Genomic DNA, 25,673 nt, shown 5'->3' on the forward strand with positions numbered 1-25,673 from the left:
AGGAGGGGGTGGGGCTCTGGCCAGGGGGTGATTAAGGAGACCAGGGAGGGGCTGCGGCTTCACCTGTCCAGCCTCAAACAAAGATGCTTTGAGCAGCACTTTGGAGGTGGCAGGAAAGGGACGCCTGCAATTCTCAAAAGAAGCCTGGTTTGGGCCAGGTGCTGAAAACTGGGGGCAGGAGCCTGGGCCCAACCGAACAAGGGCAGTGAGGTGGGGGAGGAGAGGAGGGGGCCTGCGGTCAGGCCAGGAAGCTCCAGAGGATCCTTGGCAGGGCTCCTCCAAATCTGCCCCAGGCTCCTGGCTCCTTACAGTGCTGGTGGCTAAGGCACCTGAATACTATTGTTCCGTGAAGTTCCGGCTTGGCGGCTTGGCCGGCCCCACAAGGAGCCCAGACCCCAGGCCTGACCAAGTGCTCTCTATACCTGGGCCCTTGTGAGCTGGGTGACTCTAGCAGTCCTGTCACCTCACTCAGCATCAGTTTGCTCATTGTGGCCAGGGGGAAGGGAAGTTGCAGCCTCAGAGGGCCGCCCTAGGGCACGAAGCCTCAGTGGGATGCCCTACACACCTGCATTGCCGGCAGGTGTGGGGCAGAAACCAGGAAGGTCCCCCCTCTGAAGACTCCCACACCTGCCTCTCCACAGCAGGGAACTGTGGCGTGGAGAACCGAGGGAAGGAGTCTAGACCAACCATAGCTCCTCACACATCTTGAGCTTACAGCACTTGGGAATCGTGTCAAAAGGCAGATCTGCCTGAGCTGTTCCAAAGTGCACCTGAATCTGTCCTGTTGGTGTGATCTTTTGTCAGGCTGAGGTTGGGTTCTGGGACACCAGTGAGGAGCCAGACACACTTGATGCTTCCCCCCTCCACCAGGCCACCTTATGGTGCTGCAGCAGCTCCTTAGGCTCTGGCCTCCTCACCAGGGCCTGCTTCACCTTGGAGCACGCATGCCTCCAGGAGAACCCTCAACCTCTGGGAGTCAGGAGAGAAGTGCCCACACCCAGCATCCTTGTCTTCCAGGAGTCTGATGGAGGGGGTTGTGTTCCCTGTGGTTTCCCAGAGGGACTGTGCCTCAGTTGTCCACACAATAACCTCCTCTTTCAGGCAAAGGTCATGGGGTTCTTCCTTCCCTGCCTCAGTTTCCCCACTCCTCACTGGGGCTTATTGGTATCAGCTCCCAAATAAACTACCTGCACCTCTAGTCCTGGTTCCAGGTCAGCCTTTGGGGGACCGCAGTAAGACCAGGAGCACCTGGCATCTGTGTGATGGGGCCACCGGCATGAGCACTGGGGTGTTTGGGGGCGTTTCCTTCACAGTACCCCCACTCCAGTCTTCAGAGCCTCCAGGGACCCTGGTGCTACTAATGCCCTTCCATAAATTATCTTCCTGATTGAATTAACCTGAGAGGGTTCTACTGTTTGCAACCAAAATATGTATAGTGCAGATAAGCAGAGAAAGATTTAGGAATTAGGGAGTGGTCTTGGAGTGAATGGGACATCAGTGACCATGAGGGTGTCCAAGAAGCCACCTGAGTCCACAAAAATGCTCTACAAGGAATCAGAGCATGCACACATGTTTATTAGCAAAACATGCACAAGTGTTTATTAGCAAAAGAGACAGAAGGGGACCAGAGCCTGATCCAGCAGACAGTCCTGCCACTAGGGTGTCCACAGCCCTGGGTGAACGTGCCCAATGCTGGGTAACTGCTACATTCTTACAGGGTCAGCTGTGCACAGGCCAGCTGCACAAGTGGGGCAGCCCAGGGCAGAGGGAGGAGCAGCAGCAGTGGGAAGGGGTCTGGCCTGGGTGGGCTGTGGGCTGTGAGCTTCTGGATCCAGCCGAAGTACCTACTGACGTTGGTGTAAATTCCAGGCTGGTTGGGCCTACCACAGCCTACTCCCCAGCTCATGATTCCAATCTGAATCCACAGTCCATTCTTTTCACAGGTCAAGGGTCCACCTGAGTCACCCTGGAGAGCAGCATGGTTAAGCCTGGCCTGAGGCGGGGAAGGAGGGGCCAGTGGAGAGGCCCCAGAGTAGGAGGGGCTATGGAGCTGGGAAAACTGGGTGCAAATCCTACTCCTCCCCCTGGAAGTGACCAAGCCTTAGTTTCTGCATCTGCAAAGTGGGGGCAACAATCTCTACCCACCAGAATTCACATGAGGATTAAAGGAGATACAGTTAATGCAAAATGAGAAGCTTTTATAGGCAGGGTAAGTAAGGGCTGCAATCATTTTCTCATTAATCAATTCTGAAAGTAGGTTGGTCATGGAGGTTGCTTTCAGGCCCAAGGAAACAGATGGTGCCTGTTTCCAGCAAGGCCCTGGCTGGGGCAGGGGCAGGGGCAGGGGCAGAGGCAGGGGTGGGGCACTCAGTTTGCAGGAGTCATGGCTACCATCCTCAGAGCCAGCACAAATCATGTCATCCCCGATTCCATAGAAGAAATTGGGCTTTTGGAACAGGGTATTACACCTGGAGTTGTTTATGATGGAGACCTGCACTTCCTGGAGGTTGTAGGGAGGCGGCAGCTCTGCATAGGAGTTGAGGAGACAGAGAAAGATAGCATCCTGAGCCTTTCCTCTGCCGTGCGGTTGGGAGGAATTATACGGGCTATGGAGGTGCAGGTCCCTGGGACACCCAAAATGCCTGGGCCATTGTTTTTTATGAGTCCTCTGCTCTAGCCCAGCACCCAGCACATCATGGGTGATAAGCAATATCACAAAAGGACCCAGTGGCTGGACAGACTGTTATAGCATCTCCCTGAGACTCAGTTTTCCTATCTGTAGCATGCAGATGACAGTCCCTGCCCAAGCCAGTGGAGACAAACCTTCGCATGCACAGGGGAGGGGGCTGACACAGGTGAAATTGTTTCTGATTAATATATTACAGCTCCAGGATCTAGGCAAAAAACTTCCCAAATTTGATGAAAGACCTGAGTCTATACACTCAAGAATCTATACACTCTGAACAAACTCCAAGTAGGCTAAACACAAGGAGATTGACACAGAGATACATTTTCATCAAAATATCAAAAGACAAAGACAAAGGGAGAATCTTATACACAGCAGGAGAGAAACTACACATTAAGTATAAGGGATCTTCAACAAGATTAACAGCCAAATTCTTTTCAAACACCCTGGAGGCCAGGAGACATTACAATGACATATATAAAGCACTGAAAGAATAAAACAGTTAACCAAGAATTCTATATCAGGCAAAACTATCCCTCAAAAATTGAAGAAGAGGTTAAGACATTTCCATATAAACAAATGCTGAGAGGGTTCACCACTAGTAGATCTATCCTTAGAGAAATAGGAAAGGAAGTCCATTTTAGGCTGAAATGAAAGGACACTAACCAGTAACTTAAACCCATAGGAAGAAATAAAGAACATTGGTACAGCCTGGCTGGTGTGGCTCAGTGGTGAGAGTGTCAGCCTGTACACTGAAGGGTCTCAGGTTTGATTCCTGGCCAAAGGCAGATATCTGAGTTGCAGGCTTGATCCCCGGCCATGGTCTGGGCACACTTGGGAGTCATCCAACCGATGTGTCTCTCTCACATTGATTTTTTCTCTATCTCAATCTCTCTCTCTCTCTCTCCCTCTCCCTGCCTCTCTCTCTCACTCCTTCCCTCCCTTCCTCTCTTCCACTCTCTAAAAAAATCAATGGAAAAATATCCTTGGGTGAGGATTAACAAAACAAAACAAACAGCCCTAGCCAGTTTGGCTCAGTGGTTAGAGCACTGGCCCATGGACCAAAGGGTCCGGGGTTCGATTCCAGCCAAGCGCAAGTACCTTGGTTGCAGGCTCGATCCCCAGTCGGGTCATGTGTGGGAGTCAACCAGTTGATGTGTCTCTTTCACATCCATGTTTCTCTCTCTCTCCCTCTCCCTCTCCCTCCCTTCCACTCTCTCTGAAAAGCAATGGAAAAAATATCCTTGGGTGAGGATTTAAAAAAAGAAAAAGAGATTCCATACAAATAGTAAACCAAAAAGAGCTCAGGCTGCTATATTATCAGACAAAATAGACTTTCAGTCAAAACTTGTTACAAGAGTCAAAGAACATTACATATTGATAAAAGTGTCAAGAAGATAAAATAATTATAAACATCTATACACCTAACAACCAAGCCCCAAATTATATTATGCAAAAGTGACAGAACTGGTGGGGAAATACACAGTTCTATAATAACCATTGGAGGCTTCAATACCTCACTTTTAATAATGGGTGGGACAACCATAGAGATCAATTAGAAAATAGAGAACCTGAGCAACACTATAAATTAACTAGACCTAACAGATATATACAGAATAATCCCCCTAAACAAAAGCAGAATGTGCATCCCTCTCAAGTGCACATGGAACATTTTCCAGGAGAGATTATATGTAAGGCCATAAAAGAAGCTGCAATAAGTTAGAAAAGATTGGAATCATTTAAAACATATTTTCCAACCATAATGGACTGAGGCTAGAAATCAATAACAAAAGGAAAACTGAAAAATTCACAAATATGTGGAATTACTCTTAACCAAACAACATACTCTTAACCAATAGATTAAAGAAGAAATCACGAAGAAATTATGAAATACTTTGAGATGAATGAAAATGAAACTACTACATGCAAAATTTATGAGATGGAGCACAAACAGTTCTCAGAAGGAAATTTGTAGCTGGAGATGTCTACGTTAATAGAGGAGAGAAAGCAAATCGACAGCCCAGCTTACACCTTTGAGAACTAGAAAAAGAAAAGCAAACTAAACCCACAGGGAGGCGAAGGAAGGAAACGATATAGAGAGGGATGGAGAGAAATCAGACTGGGGAACAGAAAAACAACAGAGAAAATCAATAAAACCAAAGTTGACTCTTTGAAAGGTCAACAAAATTAACAATGAAAGTGGGAACAGACATTAAGGACTATAAAGGAATACTATGAACAACTGTATGCTAACAAATTATATAACCTAGAAGAAATGGAAAAATCCCTGGAAACACATAATCTATCAAGGCTGACTCAAGAAGAAATAGAAAGTCTGAAAAGGCCCATAATAAGGAAAGAGATTGAATCAGTAGTTGAGAACCTCCCAGTGAAGAAAATCCTATTCAATGGTGAATTCTACCAAACATCTGAAGAAATTAACACCAATCCTTCTGGAACTCTTCCAAAAAATAGATAAGAAAGGAACACCTTCCAAACTTGTTCTATGAGAACAGCATTACTGTGACACCAAAGCCCATATAAGGGCATCAAAAGAAAAGGAAACTATAGATCAATATCTTTTTATTGAGAGTATATATGCAAAAATCTCCAACAAAATACTAGCAAACTGAATCCAGGAGCATATTGAAAGAACTATACACCATGACCATGAAGTAAGATTTATCCCATGAATACAAGGGTGGTTCAACATATGAAAATCAACCAATATAGCATACTACACGCTACACTGACAGAATGACAGGAAAAACACACACAATCATCTTAATCGATGCAGGGAAAGCATTTGGCAAAATCTAACACACTTTCATTATAAAAACACTAAATAAACTAGGAACAGAGGGAACTTCCTCACCATGACAAAAGTCATATACAGAAAACCCATAGTTAACGTTACACTAAATGGTGAAAAACTGAAAGCTATTTAGCCCTACGATCAGGAGCAAGAAAAGGATGCGTTTTTGCCACTTAACATTTTACTGGACAATTAGTCAAGAAAAAGAAATGAAACACCCAAACTGGAAAGAAAGAGGTAAAACTATCTCTATTCATGGATAGAGACACGGTCTAATATATACAAAACCATCAAGAATATACAAAAAAGGACTAGAGTTAATAAATGAACTCATCAAATTTGTAGGATCCAAGATAAGACACAAAAGTCAGCTGTTTTTCTATATATTGCCAATGAACAATTCCAAAAGGAAATTTAAAAAGAAATTTTATTTATAATAGCATCAGAAAGAATTAAATAGGAATAAATTTAACTAAGGAGATGAGAGTTGTGCACAAAAAAACTACATGACATTGCTGAAAGAAACTGAAGACCTAAATAAATGAAACCACATCCCATATTCATGGACTGGAGACTTATTAAGATGACAATACTCCCGCAAAGCAATCTACAGATCAATGTAATCTTTATCCAAATTCCAATGGATTTTTAGCAGAAATTGACAAGCTGATCCTAAAATTCATATGGAATATTAAGAGACCCCCAAATAACCAAAACAATACTGAAAAAGCAGAACAGCCCTGGTTGGTGTGGTTCAGTTGGTTGGATTGTCCTCCTGTGCACCAGAAGGTCTTGGGTTTGATTCCTGGTCAGGGCACATACCTAGGTTTCAGATTTGATCCCAGTAGGGGCACATATGGGAGACAACCTATATGGGTCTCTCTCTCTCTCTCTCTCTTTCCCTCTCTCTAAAAATCGATGAACATATTTTCAGGTGAGGATTAAAAAAAGATCCTGCCCAACTAAAAGGAAAAAGCAAAAGCAAAACAAAGCTGGAGGACTCACACTTACAAACTTCAAAACATATTATAAAGGTACAGGGATCAAACAATGAGATCCTGGCATAAGGATAAACATACAGACCAATGGAATAGAATTGTGAGTCTAGAAATAAACCTGTACATCTATGGTAAATTCTTTTTTTTTTTTTCCTCCAGCTGTGCCTCTTTAATGCAGAGATAAAATGGATTTTGACAATTTCATTTTTTCATTGTCTCTGAACCCCTTTTCATGATCATTGAGGATTTTTTTTTTTTTAATCCTTACTTGAGAATATTTTTTCATTGCTTTTCGGGGGGGGGGGGAAACACTGATTTGAGAAAGAGACATCAATTGGTTGCCTCCCACAAGTGCCCTGACAGGAGCCAGGGATTGAGCCTGCAACCAAGGTACATGACTTTGGCTGGAATCTAACCCGGGATGCTTCAGTCCACAGGCTGGTGCTCTAGCCACAGAGCCAAACCAGTTAGGGCCACTGAGGATATTTTAAAAATAACTTTTATTTTGAAATTTAGTTCTTTCTAGTTGCCAGATTATATTCTCAAAATTCTACTCCATTTGCTCTTCTTATAAGTATGTCTTCAATTCTTTGTAGTTACTTTATTCAAGCTAATAAAAGTTGGCACAGCTTTTTCCCCTTAGCCTATAGAGAAATATTTGGTGCTATTCATTGGGCATAAGCCCATCTGCTTGTATTTTTCTGGCATTAAATCTTCTCTTTATTGGTGCTTTTTAAACTTCTATGTGGTTCAAGAGACAGGATACTGATTTGGTTCCCTACTAGTGTTCTAATTTTGTTCATAAAAACTGTTCCGTAGCTAATAAATCAAATCATTGGCCAAGGGTTTTTGTAGTTTTCTTTGACAATGTCCCATGTGCACTTGAGAAGAATGTGGTAAATCCATTTTTGACAAAGGTGCCAAGACAACTCAATGAAGGAGAGAACAGTCTCTTTAACAAACAGTGTTTGCACAACTGAATATTCACATGCAAAAGAATGAAGTTGGACCCCTACCTTATACCATATGCAAAAATAAACTCAAAATGGATCAAAGACATAACTATAAGCACTAAAACAATAAAACTTTTTAAGAAAACACAGGGATAAACCTTCATGACTTTGTATTTGGCAATAGTTTCTTAGATATGACTTTGAAAGCACAAGCAACAAAAGAAAAATATAAAAATTGGACTTCATAAAAAAATGCTTAAGATTGTGCATCAAAAGACACTATCAAGAAAGTGAAAAGAAACCTACAGATGAGAGAAAATGTTTGCAAATCATATTCCTGATAAAGATCTATTATCCAGAATATATAAAGAATGATTACAATTCAACAACAAATACAACTTGATTTAAAAATAAGTAAAGGAGATTCCAAGATGGTGGCAGATTGAGTGGAAGCTACACTGACACTCTCCCAGGAACAAACTGGAATTACAACTAAAATATAGAAAAACCATCCTGAATAATCAACTGAAGACTAGCTGTTGAGCCCCGCCGGGCGTGGCTCAGCGGTTGAGTGTCGACCTAGGATCCAGGCGATCAGGGTTCGATTCCCGGTCAGGGCACATGCCCGGGTTGTTGGCCACGGCCGATCAATGACTCTCTCATCATTGATGTTTCTATCTCTCTCTCTCCCTCTCCTTTCCTTTCTCTGAAATCAATAAAGATAAATTAAAAAAAAAAGAAGAAAAAAAAGACTAGCTGTTGAGCACACTTATAAACAAGGACATAAAGCAGAGACTGCATAGAGACTGGTAGGAAGTGCAGATGCACAAGAGGGCTGGCCAAGTTCCCACAGGCAGCAGCTGAAGTTCCAGAGGGATATCGCAACTGTGGGGGGTTTCCACTGAAAACTCTGGGGCCTAAACCTCAAGGTGGGCTTCCTAGTCTGGAGCACCAGAACTGAGAAAGATGCCTACACAACATCTGGCAATGAAAAGCAGCAGGGTTTCTGTCTGACAGAGAGAGATGGCTGGAAACGCAGGCACCCTCTTAAAGGGCCAATGCACAAAGTTTCATGTGCAGCCACTCACCTTGGGCTCTGTCAGAGGAAAGGTGGAGTGGACTAGAGCTGTGTGAGGAGAAACTAGGGGTACTGGCTCTGGGGATAGAGCTCAGAGGACAGCCATCTGGATTCCTGTGCTGAGTCATTCCCCCATACAGCAGAGGACATCTTTCTCAGGCAGACATTTACCATCCAAGTAGCTCTTGCCTGGGGGGTAAAGCAATTGCCCCACACTGTTGGAAAACCTCTCGCCCCACCCTGTGGAGGCTCATTAAGAGACTAAATAACAATCAGCCTCTTGGTGCTTTGAGTCTTTGCCTGATTTGCTTCTGGACCCAGGGCTTAGTAAAGCAGACCTTGGTGCACATCCTGGTCCTTTCCAAATGCACCCAGCCTCAGCAGAGGGAACCACAAGCTGTGGAATGCAGAAAGCTTCAAACAGGGTTCTCAAGGCCAGTCACAAACAGTATCTGATATTAGCCTGCACCAGAGACCATCCAAAAGACTGGGAGTGCTAGCAGATCTACCTAATACATAGAAACAAACCCATATAGGCTGCCAAAATGGGGAGACAGGAAAACAGCCCTAAATGAAAGAATAAGAGAATTCTCCAGAAGAAGAGATAAATGAGATGGAGATAAGCAATCTATCAGATGTAGAGTTCAGAACACTGATCATAAGGATGCTCAACACCATGAGAAAAGATACGGAAACTATGAAGGAAATTAAGAATGACATACTAGAAGTAAAAAATACATTGGAAGGAATAAACAGCAGATTACAGGAAGCTGAGGATTGGATTAGCTAATTAGAAGACAGGGTAGAAAAAAATCACACAATCAGAGAGCCAAAGAAAAAACAATTAAAAAACAGGAAGACAGTTTAAAGGAGCTTGGGACAACATGAAACATAACAATACTAGCATCATAGGAGTACCAGAAGATGTAGAAAGTAAGCAAGGATTAGAGAACCTGTTTGATGGAATAATGGCAGAAAACTTCCCTAACCTGGTGAAGGAAAAAGTCACACAAGTTCAGGCGGCACAGAGAGTCCCAAGCAAGAAGAGCCCAAAGAGGCCCACACCCGACACATCATAAGTAAAATGCCAAAAATTGAAGACAAAGAGAGAATCTTAAAGGGAGCAAGAGAAAAGCAAATCTGTTACCTACAAAGGAGCTCCCATAAGGCTGTCAGTTGATTTCTCATCAGAAACTCTCCAGGCCAGAGGGGAATGGCATGAAGTATTCAAGGTAATGTAAAACAAGGATCTGAAACCAAGACTACTCTATCCATCAAGGCTATCATTCAAAATAGGTGGTGAAATAAAGAGCTTTCCAGACCAAAAAAAAAAAAAGGCTAAAGAAATTTATCACCATCAAACCAGCATTGCAAGAAATGTTTAAAAGAGTGCTGTAATTAGAAATAGAAATGTATATATAGAGAAATATAGGCATAAAGAATTAAAATGGCAGGAGATAAGTACCTATCAATAACAACTTTACATATAAATGGATTAAATGTTCCAATCAAAAGACATAGGGTAGCTGAATGAATAAGAAAACATGACCCAAATATATGCTGTCAACAATAAACCCACCTCAGAACAAAAGACTCACACAGGTTGAAAAAAAATTTCTGGAGGACTTTAAAGAAGAGATCAATAGCAGTACAGTTAAAGGGGACTTTAACACCCCACTGACTTTACTGGATAGAAAGAAAAATCAACAAGGAAACAGTGACTCTAAAGGACACACTAGGTCAGATGGATTTAATTGACATTTACAGAACATTTCACCCCAAAGCTGTAGAATATACATTCTTCTCAAGTGCACATGGAACATTCTCAAAGACAGACCCATGTTAGGACACAAAACAAGTCTCTACAAGTTCAAGAAGACTGAAATAATATCAAGCATCTTCATGGACATTTATACTATGGAATACTATGCAGCTGTACAAAAGAAGGATCCCTTACCATTTGAGACAGCATGATGGGACCTGGAGAGTATTATGCTAAGTGAAATAAGCCAGTCAGAGAAAGATAAGTGTCACATGATCTCACTCATATGTGGAATCTAATGAACAAAGTAAACTGATTAACAAAATAGATCCAGAGACTTAGAAGCATGGAACAGACTGAGGGATCTCAGAGGGAAGGCAGGGCTGGGTGTGGAGAGATTAACCTAAGAATTTATATGCATATATGCATAACCCATGGACACAGACAATATTGTGGTGAAGGCCTGGGGAGAGGGGTGCAGGGTGGAGGAGATCAATGGGGGGAAAAGGAGGATATCTGTAATACTTTCAACAATAAAGATAAATTAAAACAGTAAAAAAATAGGCAAAGGACTTGAATTTTTCTCCAAGGAAGATATATACAAGTGGCCATCGCACACATGAAAAGATGCTCAACATAACTAGTGATTAAAGAAATGCAATCAAAACCACAATGAGATGCCACTTCACACCCACTAGGATGGCAAAAATAAAAAAAATTTCAGAAAATACAAGTATTGCAGAAAATGGAGAGAAATTATTACCCTCATTCATTGTTGATGGGAATGGTAAATGATGTAATTGCTGTGGAACATTGTTGGTTCCTCAAAAAGTTAAACATAGAATTACCATGTGATCCAGAAATTGCACTGCCAAATATATATGCATAAGAATTGAAAAAAGGTATTCAAAGAATAATTTGTATGCTACTGATTATAGCAGCTCTATTTGCAATACCCAAAAGGAAGAAACAACACAGATGTCCTTCAATGGATAAATACACAAATACGGTCTATCCACACAATGGAATATTAGTCAGCCACAAAAAGAAATGGTGTTCTCAGTCATCCTACAGCGTAGAAGAACCTTAAAAAGATTATGCTTGAGGAGAGGATCAAGATGGCGGCGTAGGTCACAGCTGCACCCGCCGCCCCCGCAACCACATCAAAATTACAACTAAAATACAGAACCACCATCACTCAGAACCTCCTGAAACCTGGCTGAGCAGAAGCCCTACAACCAGGGAACTGAAGAAGTGCTGGGACGGGAGGAGAGGCGGAGACGCAGGCGGATCGGGGCTGAATCGGAGACGCAGCCGCGGGCCCACACCTGGTGCCGCCGTTGAAACCCGGGAGGGAATCTCGGCGGTGGAGGTTTCCCGGAGGAGCGAGGGGTCCCAGCCCCACAGCAGGCCCCAGCCCAGGGCTCCAGGGCCGGGAAGAGATGTCCCCACAACTTCAGGCCATGAAAACCAGTGGGGACTGTCCCTGAGGGTCACGGAGGCTGCGGGAGCTCCAGGCTTTCCTCTTAAAGGGCCCGCGCACAGATTCAGACACGCTCCCTCTGAGCCTAGCGCCAGGCAGCAGCTTGAAAGGACCAGGGACACTTGGGGAGGAACTAACCTGCCTGAAATTGGGACAAGAGGTGGAGGTGCGGCTTCCTCCCAGGCAGAAGAGCTGGCAGAGGCCACTGTTCCTTTGACCAGCCCTCCCCGCACAGAGCCCGCAGGCAGGCGCCATATTTGAATCGCCAGCACCTGACTCACACCTTTGGCCCCGCCCCGTGATTCCTGGAGGCCCCGCCCCTCCCCACCTGCAGCTCATCCCAGCCATTTCCAGGGGCTTTTCTATGCACGTGGCCTCTCGAGCCTCATGCTTAGAACTTTCCTAAAATCTCTCAAACAAGCAGCAGCTGCCCCATACAGCTTGATAAGTGGCCCCAGGCCTGGCACTAGTGGCAGCTGCACTGGCTCATAGCTTGGCCTCTCCTGGACACCTCCAGGCCCAGCACAAGTAGCAGCCAACTACAGTTTGCTGTGTAGCTCATGCTGGGTGGCCCTGGGCAAGGCACAGGCAGAGGCTGACTTTGCACCTCCCCGGAGGTCCCAGAGACAGTGCACCTGGTGGTCAGACTCGACCACGCTGGATTACAACCCTACCACATCCACGAGTGACACTCAAGGGGCTCACTTGGTGAACACCAAAGCTCCACTGAAGTAAATCCTGCTCCATAGGGGTGTCTCCAGCACAGCAGCTCTTTGGCGGTAGTGGCAGCTGGTCCTCGCGGCTGGTTGGCCTGAGGGTCAATTCCTCCCAGGGATGCCAACAGCAACCAAGGCTCAACTACAACAGGACAGTGCACACAGCCCACACAGGGGAGCACCTAGAAGGCCCAGCTCAGGTGAATGGGGAGGCTGAGCCACTGGACCCTACAGGACACCTACTACACAAAGCCACTACAAATTCCAGGAGACATAGCAACTCTACCTAATACATAGAAACAAACACCTGGAAGCAGCCAAAATGCGGAGGCAAAGAAACATGTCACAAAGGAAAGAACAGAAGAAATCTCTAGAAGAGGAACTAAATGAAATAGATCCAAGCAAGCTAACAGATACAGAGTTCAGAATTTTGTTTATAAGGATGCTTAAGCAGACTATTAGGGAAATAACTGAGAAAATAGATAATATAATAAAGTACCAATTTGAAATGAAGGCTACAGGAACTGAAATGAAGAATAATTTACATGGAATCAACAGTAGAGTAGAGGATGCTGAGAATCAAATCAGCAATTTGGAACATGAGGGAACAACAAACACCCAACAAGAAGAGCAAAAGGAAAAAAGAATCCAGAAATATGAAGATAGTATAAGGAGCCTCTGGGACAACTTCTAGAGCCCAACACTCGTATTACTGGGGTGCCAGAAGGGGAAGAAAGAGCCCAAGAAATTGAAAACCTATTTGAAAAAATAATTACAGAAAACTTCCCCTATCTAGGGAAAGAAATAGACTTACAAGTCCAGGAAGCACAGAGAGTCCCAAACAAGAGGAACCCAAAGAGACCCACAGCAAGACACATCATAATTAAAATGCCAAAGGTTAAGGACAAAGAGAGAATCTTAAAAGCAGCAAGAGAAAAGCAGTTAGTTACCTACAAGGAAGCACCCATACCACTGACTGTCAGCTGATTTCTCAACAGAAACCTTGCAGGCCAGAAGGGATTGGTAAGAAATATTCAAAGTGATGAAAAACATGGAACTACAATGAAGATTGCTCTACCCAGCAAAGCTATCATTTAGAATTGAAGGTCAAATAAAGAGCTTCACAGATAAGAAAAAGCTAAAGGAGTTCATCACCACCAGACCAGCACTACAGGAAAAGTTGAAAGGTCTTCTTTAAGAAGAAGCTAATGAACAAAAGAATCTGATGAACTAAATAGATCCAGAGACATTGGCGCATGCAACAGACGATCATATTTCAGAGGAAAGAGGGAAGGGGGTGGAGGGTGGGAAGAGATTAACCAAAGAAGTTGTATGCATATATGCATAACCCATGGTCACAGTTAATAATGGGGTGAAGGCCTGGGGAGGGGGTGGGAGCGAAGTGGAGGGGGTCAATTGGGGGGGGGGGGAATGGGACACCTATAATATTCTCAACAATAAAGATAAATTAAAAAAAAAAGATTATGCTCAGCGAAAGAAGCCAGACACAAACAGTCACATATTGTATGATCCCATTTCTATAAAACTTCCAGAACAGGTAAACCCATAGAGGTAAATGGTTAGTGGTGCTAAGGGCTGGAGGGAGGGGGGATGGGGAATGACTGTTAAATGGTTTCAGGGTTTCATTTTGATACGAAAATGTTCCACAATTAGATGGTGGTGATGTTGCAAACTGTATGTACTAAAACCTACTGAATTGTATATACTTTGAAATGGTGAATTTCGTTGTTTATGAATTAAATCTCAATTATTAAAAAAAACAATGCCTACGGCCTTTCTGAAAAATCCACCCCAAATCTCCCAGATCCCTGCAGGCTGAGAAGTGAAGTGTGGGGGAAGCAGGTCCTCTCAGTGCTGGCTCCTGGCTCAGCCTCGGGGAGGACAGGGAACTGAGTGTGGGCACGGGAAGTCCTGCCCTTTCAGGGGCAGGAGGAGTGGACAGCAGGTGGGGAGAGAATACTCATCGGCCCAGAAGGGCCCACAGACCAAGGTGGGGGCTGGTGTGGCTGGAGAATAGTGGCGCTGTCTTTCCCACCCACCTGTCCCCAGCCTCACTCTTATTCTCATGGATGTGCCCCCAGCCGGTCACCCAGCAGTCAGTCTGGTTCTGGAACTCGAAGGAGGAGGACATGAGACAGACGGGCCGGATGTACTTAGTGTAGGTGACCGAGGAGGTCAGCCTGAGCAGGGCGATGTCGTTGAGCGAAGACCTCTTGAAATGAGGGTATATAATAATGCTCTGCACGGTGGAACGATGGTAGAAGGCCCCCAAGTTCCAAAGAGATGGCTTGGAAGACAGCTCACCAAACTGGGCCATCCATTTTGAGGGTTCCCTGTGCCTGGCAGGGGAGGAGAGCAGTCAGGGGCCCAGTCTAAGGGGAGACTGCCCGGGGAGCACACCTGGGGCCCGCCCTAAGGGGAGACTGCCCGGAGTGCTACTAGGGTTCATCCTGGGCACCATGAGCGGTTCTTCATATGCGACAAGGTGTCCAGAGAAGACATGGTGAGAATCCAGAGAGGCCACAACCAAAGCCCCAGAAAGTAGGGACTTAGGAGGCTGGGGGTAGGGCAGAAGGGTGCTTCCTCCTGTGGTCTGATCTGGCTAGTCACTCAACCAGCCTGTCACCTCTCAGAGCCATCCTCAGAAAAGAATGAGCAGATGACAGATGCCAAAGTGGACCACTGGGCAGGGTGGAGTCAAACCAGCTTCAGGGGCCACTGCTGCCACAGGCCAGGCTCTGCCCAGCACCCGCCCGCCCCGGCTCATTCCCCCCACCTGGGTGCTCCCAGGGCGGGACCAGGAAGGTGAAGGCTAAGGTGCCATTTAGGGAGAAGAGAACAAGGAAGTTTTTAGAAAAGAACAAGGCACACAAATGTGCGCTGGAACCTTCTGGAAGACCCTTCTGGAAAAAACGGAACAGGGTTCCCTGCAGGGGCACCTTTGGGATTCATAGGTGTGACCAGCTGCAGTGGGGTCTGAGGCTCCAGAGGCCACGGGGGTCACATCTGTGCAAGACAGGCCCGGTGCAGACGGGGGTCCCGGGCGTGGGGCCGTCGCCCCCAGCCCCCAGACTTACTTCTCGAAGCAGTGCGCCGCGGAGAGCACCCAGCGCCCCTTGAGCAGGCTCCCTGCGCAGACGTGGCCTTTACGAAGCGCCGCAGGCTGACCTGCCACGGCCAGCGCCCGCGAACCGAGTCTTTCCCACCCACTATGAGCCGCTGGGTTTTCTGGTGGCCACATGGCTCTGGGATGGACAGACGGACATGCGGCCGAGCTGCAGGAGACAGGCCCCGCTGCCCACCCTCAGGCCCAGGGCAACAGCGCGCGCACTGGGGTCCTGCAGCCCAAGGAGTGGGGGACGCCGGGGACCCTCCCCCACGCGGTCTGCAGGCGCCCGCCCCTCCCCCAGGGGCCCGTCAGTTACGCGTGATCCACGAGGAGTTCTGGAAACCTGGGGCGAGAGAGATGAAAAGAGTTGGCGCCCTCTGCGTTCCGGCCTAGGTGCCCCGAACAGGGAAACACACATCTTGGGCGCCTTACCTGCAAACAGCTGGTTCTGATCCTGCATCCCTGGGGTGAGGCGACAAGGTGAGCGCCACTCGGTCCCCAGGCGCCCCATCCCTCCCGTCACCCAAGCTCCTGCCTGAACTCACCCTGCATCTGGAGTTCGACTCGCACCAGCAGCTGCACCAGCAGCAGCGCCCCAGCGCCAGCGCCCATGGCTCCTCTCCCGCCGCCTGGCGCCCCCTCCGCTTCGTCGGCTCCAGGGCCAGCGCTGGGGCGCCCCCTGGGGGAGAGGGAACAACAGCAACCCTGGCGCCACCTTCTCCCAGCTTGACCGCCCTGGGTCGGAGGGCTGAGAACATCAGACCTCACAGCGCCCCAGCTTTGAGTTTCTCCTGGAGCTGGGTGCCCAACTACACCCCTTGATATGAATTAGTGAACCCAAACAATCCCTTTCTTGTCTGCAACTCTGGGATCCTGGCTGCCCTCTTTGCTGTCCCTTTTTCTTCGCACTCCTTCTAGGAAGGACCAAAGCCGTGGCCCTTAGCCAGGACTCCCAAAAGCACACTAACAAGTCCTCATTGAGTGCCCATTGGGGCCCTAGCATGGTGTCACCTCTGTTAAAAGTGATGGTCCTTTATAGTACCCACAGAATAAAAGCTGGCCTGATTTGGCCACTAATTTTTGACCCTGTCTGTTTGCTGTCCCGCAACAGGCCCCAACTAACTCCACGAAGTCTCCAGGCAGCTTTCCTTTCTTGTGGGGAATGCTGCAGGGCACCAAAGTCAACAAACTGGCTCTTCAATCATAGATGTGAATGGACAGCCACGAGGGGTCCACAGGATCATCTTCAGAGTCAATGGTTCACGAGAAGGGTTCACAGAGCTTAGAACAGCTACTGTACTCACGGCTCTGGTTCATGACAGTGACTGGATACAGGGAACACCAACAAATGCAACAGGGGCAGAGGACCGAATCCAGGAGAGACCGGGGGCAAGCTGTCAGCCGTCCTCTCAGTGGAGTCAGGTGGGCAGTGCTGAATTCTGCCAGCAATGACTTGTGACAACGCACATGAAGTATTGCCAACCAGGGAAGCTCGCCTGAGCCTTTGTGTGTGAAGTTTTTATTGGGGTTCCATCACATAGGCGTGGAGGACCCATGTAACTGACCTTAGTTCTCAGACTCTAGGTGGTCCAGAGGTCCAACCAATACAATGTGACCCAAGGCTCCACCATAAATCACATGGTTGGCATAGGCTATCTGGAGTGGCACAAAGCTCCAGGTCTACAAAGACACTCTTTTCAGGCAGGACTCAGAAGTCATTTCCTAGGAGCTGGTCAAGGGCCAGTCCTTTCTTTGGAGTGTGCACGTTTGAATACCCTAGGCCTGTTCGGTTAACCTTTTACTACACAGCAACCAAGGATGAAGAAATGTTCAAGAAAAATCTACACATGCACCAGAAGGATCTATTTGGATAAACTGAACTGACTCCAGAGAAAATGAAACTGACTCCAGAGGGAACTTCAGACAACTTGGAAAATTCTAACTGGTATCCTCAGAAAGCTTCCAGAAGTGTTTACAATCCTCCAACAAGAATCATATGGGAAAAGAGTAATCAGAGAACAAGAAAGAGTGTTTGAAAATTTAAAATATTGCTGAAGTAAAACCTTTTGGACAAAGGGCTGAATAATAAAAGGGACAGTGCTAAAGAATAAATTGGCAAACTTGAAGATATGGTACAGAAACATGATCAGAACTTAGAGCAAAAATTTTAAAAGGGCAGATTCCATGAGAGAAAATTATAAAGACATGGAGGGATCTAAAGATCGGTTCTGTAGACACAGACAACAGTGTGGCGGTTACCAGAGGGAAGGGGGTGGGAGGTAGGAAAGGGTAAGGGGGGGCAAATATATGGTGATAGAAGGAGATGTGACTTAGGGTTGTAAACAGACAATGAAATAAACAGATGATGTATTATAGAATTTTACACTTGAAATCCATATAATTTTATTAAGTGATATCACCCCAATAAATTTAACAATAAGCAAAGGTTGGTTCTATGTTGATAATTGTTTAAGCTGAGTGACAGATGTCAGGTGTTCTTTGTACTCGTCTATATCTGTGTATACTTTTAAATGTCCATAATAAAAAGTGTTTTAGATAAAATAAAAGGTTGAGGGAAGAAACAGACCAGGTGAGGCTCTAGAAGCCCCGCCAGCAGATCATTAGAAAGGCAGGTACGCACTTGGTGTTGATTTCATCTACTCCAGGTATCAGTCTACAGCCTTGTAAACTATCCCAGATTATGTAAATCTGAAAATAAAGTTTCTCCTCCACTTTGTATATTCTGAAAGTAACATCAGCAGAAACAGAACGTACTGAACACACGTAGGAAAAACATTTCCAAGTCAAATGCTTTGCTGGGTGTCCTAACACATTTGGGCTGCTATCACGAAATACCACAAAGCGGGCAGCTTATCGACCACAAACATTTATTTCTCACATCCTGGGCCGGGATTCTGAGATTAAGGTGTCAGCAGATTCAGTATCTGGGGAGGGCCCTCTTCCTGGTTCATAGCTGTCGCCTCCTCTCCGTGTCCTCAGGTGGCAGCAGAGGAGAGGGGGCTCTCTGGGGCCTCTTTTATAAGGGCACTAATCCCATTCCTGGGCACTCTGGTCGCTGGACCAAACCACCTCTCAAAGGCCCCACCTCTGAGCAACATCACTCTGGGGGTTAGGGTTTTGACATATGAATTGGGGGGAGTGGGAGACACAGACATGTAGACAGAGCACCTGCACTGTGAATATTTTACCTCCTCAATATTACATTTAGCCGGTGACCTGACACCTGTGAGCACAAAAAGGATTATTGAATGGGTGTGAGTTCTAAGAAACTCACTGATTATTATGGTAAGTACTGTTGTGATGTCTTTAAACCGGGTTTATCATGAAATGAACTGGCTCTTACATAATTCTGATAATCTAGTTCTCAAACACCCTCTCAAGCAAGCAGGATGTGCCTTCGTCCCCATGAGATATCAGTGAATCATAAAAAACTTTTTGGTAGTCACAGAAATCGGTAATACTGTTAATGGAATTAGTTTACTACTTTACAAGTATTCTAGCAAGGATATTTCAATAAGGGAAGTAGGTTACGAAATTTAATTTTTTTGTAATTTCTAAGTAATATAGGAAAGGGGTGTGAGAACTATACAACTCAACTAACATCCAGCAAAGTTAAGTCCGGGGCCTGCTACGTGCTGCCTGGCACGGAGCTTGGCTGACCAAAGAGGCTAGCAGACCACTAAGAGCGTCTGGACAAAGACAATCCCTGCAAAAACTGATCAATAGCTACCCATCTGAACCTTATCGTTTATCCGTACCATAAGGGGAAGACAGACCACAAAATATACTTTGTAAAGGTGAAAGTTAATCCCGACCTTTTTTCCCCACTATTTCCCCATATCAGCAATTTCTCATAGAAACTACAGACAGATAGAAGCTCAACTTCTAGAGATGGTTGGGTCTCTCTTCCTTCCCTCGTGCGGAGAGTCTGCCATCCCGTCTGTAAAGTGGCTTTTCTTGCTTGTCCTCTCTGCTCAATAAAACCTGCTTTTCTACTTTAACCTCTTGTCTGGCTCACATCTTGGATTCTTTCCTCAAAGCGAAGAACCCTCTGGGCTTGGGGCTCGAGTCCCCACTAGGGACTTGTCCCTCCAGCATCAGCATCATGATTCCTTTTCATTTTGTCTTAATTTAAATATATATATTGGTAAAGAAATAGCAAACAGTATGAAAGTGGCTGGGTATTATTACAGATCAGATAATTTCCGATACAACAGAACCCAAGGCTAAGCCAATGAACTACAGAGATGTTTTACATTGATAAAGTTTATAAGTCACTGAAAAGATATAAGAGGCATGAGCCTTTATGCCCCCATCAACAGAGCTTTGAAATACATAAAGCTAAAAGATGTTTTAAATACTCAAGGAACAAATAAATCAACATTTTTTCCCTCAGAAATCAAGAGATCAGGTAGAAGGGAAAAGCAATAACACTGGAGTATTCGCTGAGCGTGATTTTGGCCTAGATCAAGCATTTGGGGCTATTGAGACCCACTGTGCCCCCTGGGGTAATAAGCCCTTGGAGGAAGAGCTTCCTGGAGAGGGCGGCATCAGAAGGATGGGTACTTTTTGGCAAGTGGAAAAAACATAGGGGAAAAAAAACAAAAAAAACAAAGAAAAAACACAGGAATCAGAAGTCTCCCACAGCCCCCTCCCTGCCCGTGCCCAAGGCTGCTCAGCTCTCCTTTCTGGCCCACACAACCTCTGTAAGGCCTCTGACCAAGAGGCCAGGGTCACATCTGCAGCCCAGGGCAGGGGCGATGGATGTCAAGGTGCCTGCTACTTGTGGTCAGAGGAGAATATCACTGGGGTGTCCTCTTCTCAGGTTGAAAATCCCTCCTCTCCTCCAGCTGCTCCACCTCCTTGAATAAAGGGTCCGCTTCTCAAGACCCAGACACTCTGGTCCCACCTCGAGAGCCCCAGGTTGAAAATGAATGCTTAAGGGTGCAAAGTGGGATGTGCCCCAGAGTTTGCAGTTCTACTCCCCCACCCCTTCCCCCTCCAGGGGTGTTGGGCACCACACACAGCACCAAGTAGATTTATCTGGCTTTGTGCCTGAAGGGCTTTCAACAAGTCCTTCAACCATCAGTTTCCATTCCTCTGCTATAAGATGGGGATCGTAAAGGCTCCTGGGGAATCAGGCAGACGCAGGTGGCATGGTTGGCAGAGTGCCGGTACACCGTAAGTGCCCCATAGGTGGTGGGAGACGTTGGTACTGTGATGCCAGGGCCAGGGCAGGGAGGGAAGGCCTGAGGGTCTTTCCAAGGATGTGGAAGAGGACAGGGTCCCTGTGCCCAGGAACAGTGTAAGGGCCAAAGGCCTGGGGACATGGAGTAGAGGTGCCAGCCCCACCCCAGGACAGGCCCAGACACTGGACTCAGGTAAGACAAATATCGGGGTGAGGAGACAGGCAGTGCAGGAGAGAAGGCCTGAGTTTTGGGGGACAGGTAAAGAGAGATATGTAATCCCAACCCTGTCCTGATAGCCTTGTACTTGGGCAGGTCCTCTAAGAAGCCCAATTGTTGGGGGCCAGCATCCACTCCCCCAGATTCAGCACCTCTGGCTTCCACCAAAACTCCATTGCCAGACGCATTTTATATCACTGCTTTCAGACCCTCCGCAAGCTGGCCTGACCTTACTTGTCCCCGCTAAGCTGGGCTGAGCAATCCAGGCCCCCAGGTCTACTTTCCCCAACTCAGCTGCTGTGCAGCTCCCCGCAGTGTCATAAGTCCTCCCATAGAGAGAGGGTCCTACATCAAAGGGGACAAGATGTCAGTCCACAAGGGGCAGGGATAAACAAAGGCAGATCTGCAGGGTGAGGAGAGCTCAGAGGGGACCTCATATAACCCAGCCACTGCCTTACCCTGCAGCGTGTGAATGCGCACTTGCATCAGGCCAATGGCCATGGCAGGTCAGCCTGAGGGATTATGGACAGCATGTGGGTGGGGGCTCCTTGATCACTGAGGACTGGGTGCTGACTGCAGCCCACTGCTTCAGCCGGCGAGGATCTGAGCCAGGGCCAGCTGGGACCTGCCCTTCACCCCTCCCCAACACCCTCCCTTCCCCATTTGAACAGGAGCCTGGGCAGGAGACAGGCCAGGAATGTGTCCTCCTAGGGTCTCGCTTATCCACTCAGGATTCCCCCAGTCCCCAGGCTGGGCACTGGGGAGAGAGTGGGGGAGGAGACAGACTCAGCACTGGCCCTCCCAAGAAAGCATTCATTTTCCAGAAAACAAAAGCTCCCACACTAGGATGTCCCTTGAAAATCCAAAGCTTCAAGGCCACTACTTATCAACTGGGCGGCCTTTGGACAGGTGACTTCATCTCCCAAATAGGAAGAATTTGGCACCGTGCAGAGTTGCTTGTGGATTAAACAAGGTGCTTGTCATTGCTGGCATGTGCTCAACTCACACAAAAATCCTTTTGTAATGTTAGGACCCTCAAATCAAGATTGTCTTTAGCTCTCGTCCATGGGACCCGGACATAGCCTAAAGACACCCCTTGATTTCCGGCTGCTAGAACCAACCACTGTCCGCCTACTTTGTGATGCTGGGCACCATCTTCTCCTACCCCCCGGCCAGGGTGCCCTGGGCACTCCAGGCCATGGCCCAGGTCATCACCCTCCCGAGTTACATGGAGGTGCACGGCAGTGGGGACATTGCCCTGGCACAGCTGGCCTCCGCAGTCACCTTCAGTGAACTCATCCTTCCAGTTTGCCTCCCCAAACTCGGAGACCCATGAATCAAAGTAAGAACACCCAGAGCTGGTGGTGGGGTGGGCTGGGGGTGGGGGGTCATGACTCAGTGGAGGCTGGTCCTGACACGCTCCCTAGGGACAGCTGCACCTGCCACCACCCTCACTCAGACCAGACATGGAACCCACACTCACTGGCACAGCCCCAGCCAATGTAGACCCCACCTGAGACCCGCTGCCCCAGACCCCACCTTGGGCTCCCCAGTCCATCCCCCCAGCATCCAATAACCAAAGGATTAATGCCAGGCCTAGCAGAGGGCTCTGGGATGTCGGCCCAACCAGGGCCTAGACCATTCTGATGGGCTAGTGCCTGTGTCACCTATGTGTTTACCCACAGAATTCACCCATCACCCGGTCCACACGGGGCTGGGTCAGAGCCGGGCTGCCCCATCCTGGCTGAGTGGCCGCCATCAGCCTTGCCAGGCTGTGGTTTCCTCCTCTGGGAAGTGGAGCTCTCAAGACTGCCAACCTCATGTGCACATGAAGGTTACATGGAATGATGTATTTTAGGCATTTCCAACAGGGCCGAGCAAGAGTGAGTTCTCAGTATTTATCAGCAACTACCATCATCATCATCATGTTTGTAATATCACCTCCGATTAGTGTCTTGGGGCTACCGTAACAAATGCCACAAACCGGGTGGCTTCAAACAACAGGAATTCATTCTCTCCCAGCTCTTGAGGCCAGAAACCTGAAATCAAGGTGTCACAGGGCCTCCCTCCCTTCAGAAGCTCTAGGGGAGGCTCCTTCCTCCCCCTTCCAGCTTCTGGTGGTTCCGTCACTCCTCTCTCTGCCTCTGCTTCATGTGGCCATCTCCATGTGTGTCTTACGGTGTCTCCTTTTCTGTCTGTTATGAGGACACTCTAACCCTAATCCAGTCTGAGCTCGTCCTAACTAATTACATCTGCAAAGCCTCTATTTCCAAGCGAGGTCACATTCTGCAGTGCCAGGTGGACGTGATGCTTTGAGGGGTGCTACTCAACCCACTTTTGATCTGACCCTTGGGAAGCCAAGAAAAGTAAGGCCATTTGGTGGAAGTGACTTGACCACAGTCCCCGGGCAGGGCTATGAAACCAGGTCCCAGCTCGCGCCCAGGCCCCTGCTGTGTCCACCCCACTGCCCTGCCCGGCACCAGGAGGGAGGCTGAGGCCCGCCTCACCTCTGCACGCCCTGCTCCGGGGAGGAACAGAACACGTCTTCTTGGTGTTTCGAGTGTTAAACACAGGCTCACCTTGCCACCCTGGCATGATCACTGGGTTTCCTGAGCACAAATGCAGGTTCCTGTTCCTCGGGGAGCAGAGGAACGACACACAGAAATGACTTCTTGTCATCAGTCCATCAAAGAGTAGGCAAGCCAGCCGAGAGCCAGCAGGCCACAGTGTCCCCTCTGCTCTGAGCTCTGCTCTCCGCTCCCCACCCCAGCGCTCCCTCCACCCTTCACCCTGAAGGAGCTTCAGCTGCTCCTCAGTGACACCCATACCTGCGGCACCTACTACCATGAGAATTCTGTCACCCCCAGCCAGGAGCCCATCATCCTGGAGGACATGCTGTGTGCTGGCTTCGAGAGTGGCCAGAAGGACGCCTGCAGAGTGAGCAAGCACGCCAGTGGGGGCCCCAAAGCAGATGACGGTAACATTTTTTTAAATTCAAGGGTCAATTCAAAAGGAAAAAATATGTTCCTGAACCTTGCCTCCCTTTCAAATATCATATAAATATTATCAGAACATGGAATGCCTGCAAGTGTGTTTAAGCAAACTGTGACCTACCCCTCTCCCTAAAGCTTTGCTTTCTTTTTGCTTTCCTAAAAATAACACTCAGAGGCTGTGAGCCAATTTTCCTAAGGAGCAGGTTACTTCTGAACTGGGTTGGTCCTGTCTTTCCTTCACTGCTCTTATTAGCAAGACATACTTCATCTCCCGTTGCCTCTTAGTATTGTTTTATCTCAGATATTTTTCATCAAAATGAAGCGAACAGTACCATTAGCAACACAGAAGTGCTCCTCTGAGCCCCTACTATGAAAAACACAGTTTTATGCAGAGAATAGGGTGTTTCCATCACATTGCTTGTCCCACCTGCCAGGGATTTCATCCCTAATTCCGAAACCAGCCAACCCTCCTGCCTTCCAGAAACATCCAAGCCACCGATGCTCTGTCCATTAGGCCTGGCCAGCAGTACTGAAGGGAGGTTGGTGGGACAGGGGTGGGGGCTGTGAACCACAATTTTCCCCCTGCGTCAGGAGGGCACTTGCCCTAAGCAGTCCAGCCCTCCTGCCCTACACTTTTGGGCTGCTTCTTTCTCCCCAGGGTGACTCTGGAGGCCCCCTGGTCTGTGACATTGATGGCATCTGGACCCCGGCAGGGGTAGTGAGCTGGGGGTCTGACTGTGGCCTTCCCAAGAGGCCAGGCGTTTACACCAACGTCAGTGTCTACACCACATCGATTCTCAGCACAGTCCAGAGCTCAACCCCAGACAACAGGAGCTTCTCTCCAAGCCCTGCTGGGATCTTCCTCACTGCCTTATTGTTGTTTCTGTGACCGCGGGGGGCGCCCCCATCTCCCTGGGGCTTGCCTGACCATGCAGCTCAACCTTGAGACCTCAGTCCCCACATTTCAAACCCATGTTCCCTCCCTGCCCCCTGCCAGGAATGCAGAATACAGCTTCACACAGGGACTTCTCCCCACCGTTCACCAAATCCTTTGTCCTCTTGGGACCTTCCCTGGCCCCTTCCCCTCAGAAAGCCCTCCATTGTAATACCTCTACCTCTCCGTCTGCAGACCTCTCATGTTTCCCCCATAGACACTAAGCTGCCTTCTCACCCTCCCTGCCAGCCTATGGACCCCCCCCCCCCACAGGAACAGACCTGGTGTCCCCTGATTCTCTCCCACCATCCAAGGCTGAGTTCCAGAACCCCAGGAATGTAAGTGTTTGAAAGATCATTTCAACTTTTGAGATTTAATCCAGAGGATGAGAGGGGCTGAGGCCTGAGGCCAGGGGGCAGCCTGGGCAGGCAGGGATTAGCCTGTCTGCCTCAGGAAGAGACAAGACCCAAGGCCACCATTTCTCAAAGCAAGTTTTGTGAGGGATCCCCTTCCTGGGTCAGCCTAACAGGCTGAGCCCCAACGGGCCTCGATGAGGACTTGTTAGTGCGCTTTCATGGGAGTCCTGGCTGTGGGCCAGGTCCTTGGTCCTTCCTAGAAGGAGTGGGTAGGAAAGGGGGCAGCAAGCCCGGCAGCCAGGATCCCAGGGTTGCAGACAAGAGAGGGGCTGTTTAGGTGCAT

The 25,673-nt window shown here is 47.7% G+C and overlaps 2 protein-coding genes across 2 annotated transcripts; one reads left to right on the forward strand and one right to left on the reverse strand.

Annotated features, from left to right (window-relative positions):
- Positions 1-1,711: 1,711 nt before the first annotated feature.
- Positions 1,712-16,938, reverse strand: LOC107535835 (serine protease 41-like). The gene is given in 11 exon segments (XM_087815217.1): positions 1,712-1,966; positions 2,366-2,526; positions 14,568-14,851; positions 15,590-15,666; positions 15,669-15,757; positions 15,938-15,964; positions 16,054-16,083; positions 16,167-16,235; positions 16,238-16,333; positions 16,336-16,356; positions 16,926-16,938. Coding segments are annotated over 11 exon segments (1,122 nt in total).
- Positions 16,939-20,798: 3,860 nt separating this feature from the next.
- On the forward strand, positions 20,799-24,929 carry LOC107535836 (serine protease 27-like). The gene is given in 6 exon segments (XM_087815218.1): positions 20,799-20,823; positions 21,513-21,642; positions 21,719-21,746; positions 22,162-22,455; positions 23,793-23,984; positions 24,699-24,929. Coding segments are annotated over 6 exon segments (900 nt in total).
- The last annotated feature ends 744 nt before the right edge of the window (positions 24,930-25,673 follow it).

Source organism: Miniopterus natalensis, chromosome 3, assembly GCF_054644295.1.
Source record: "Miniopterus natalensis isolate mMinNat1 chromosome 3, mMinNat1.hap1, whole genome shotgun sequence".
NCBI lineage: Eukaryota > Metazoa > Chordata > Mammalia > Chiroptera > Miniopteridae > Miniopterus > Miniopterus natalensis.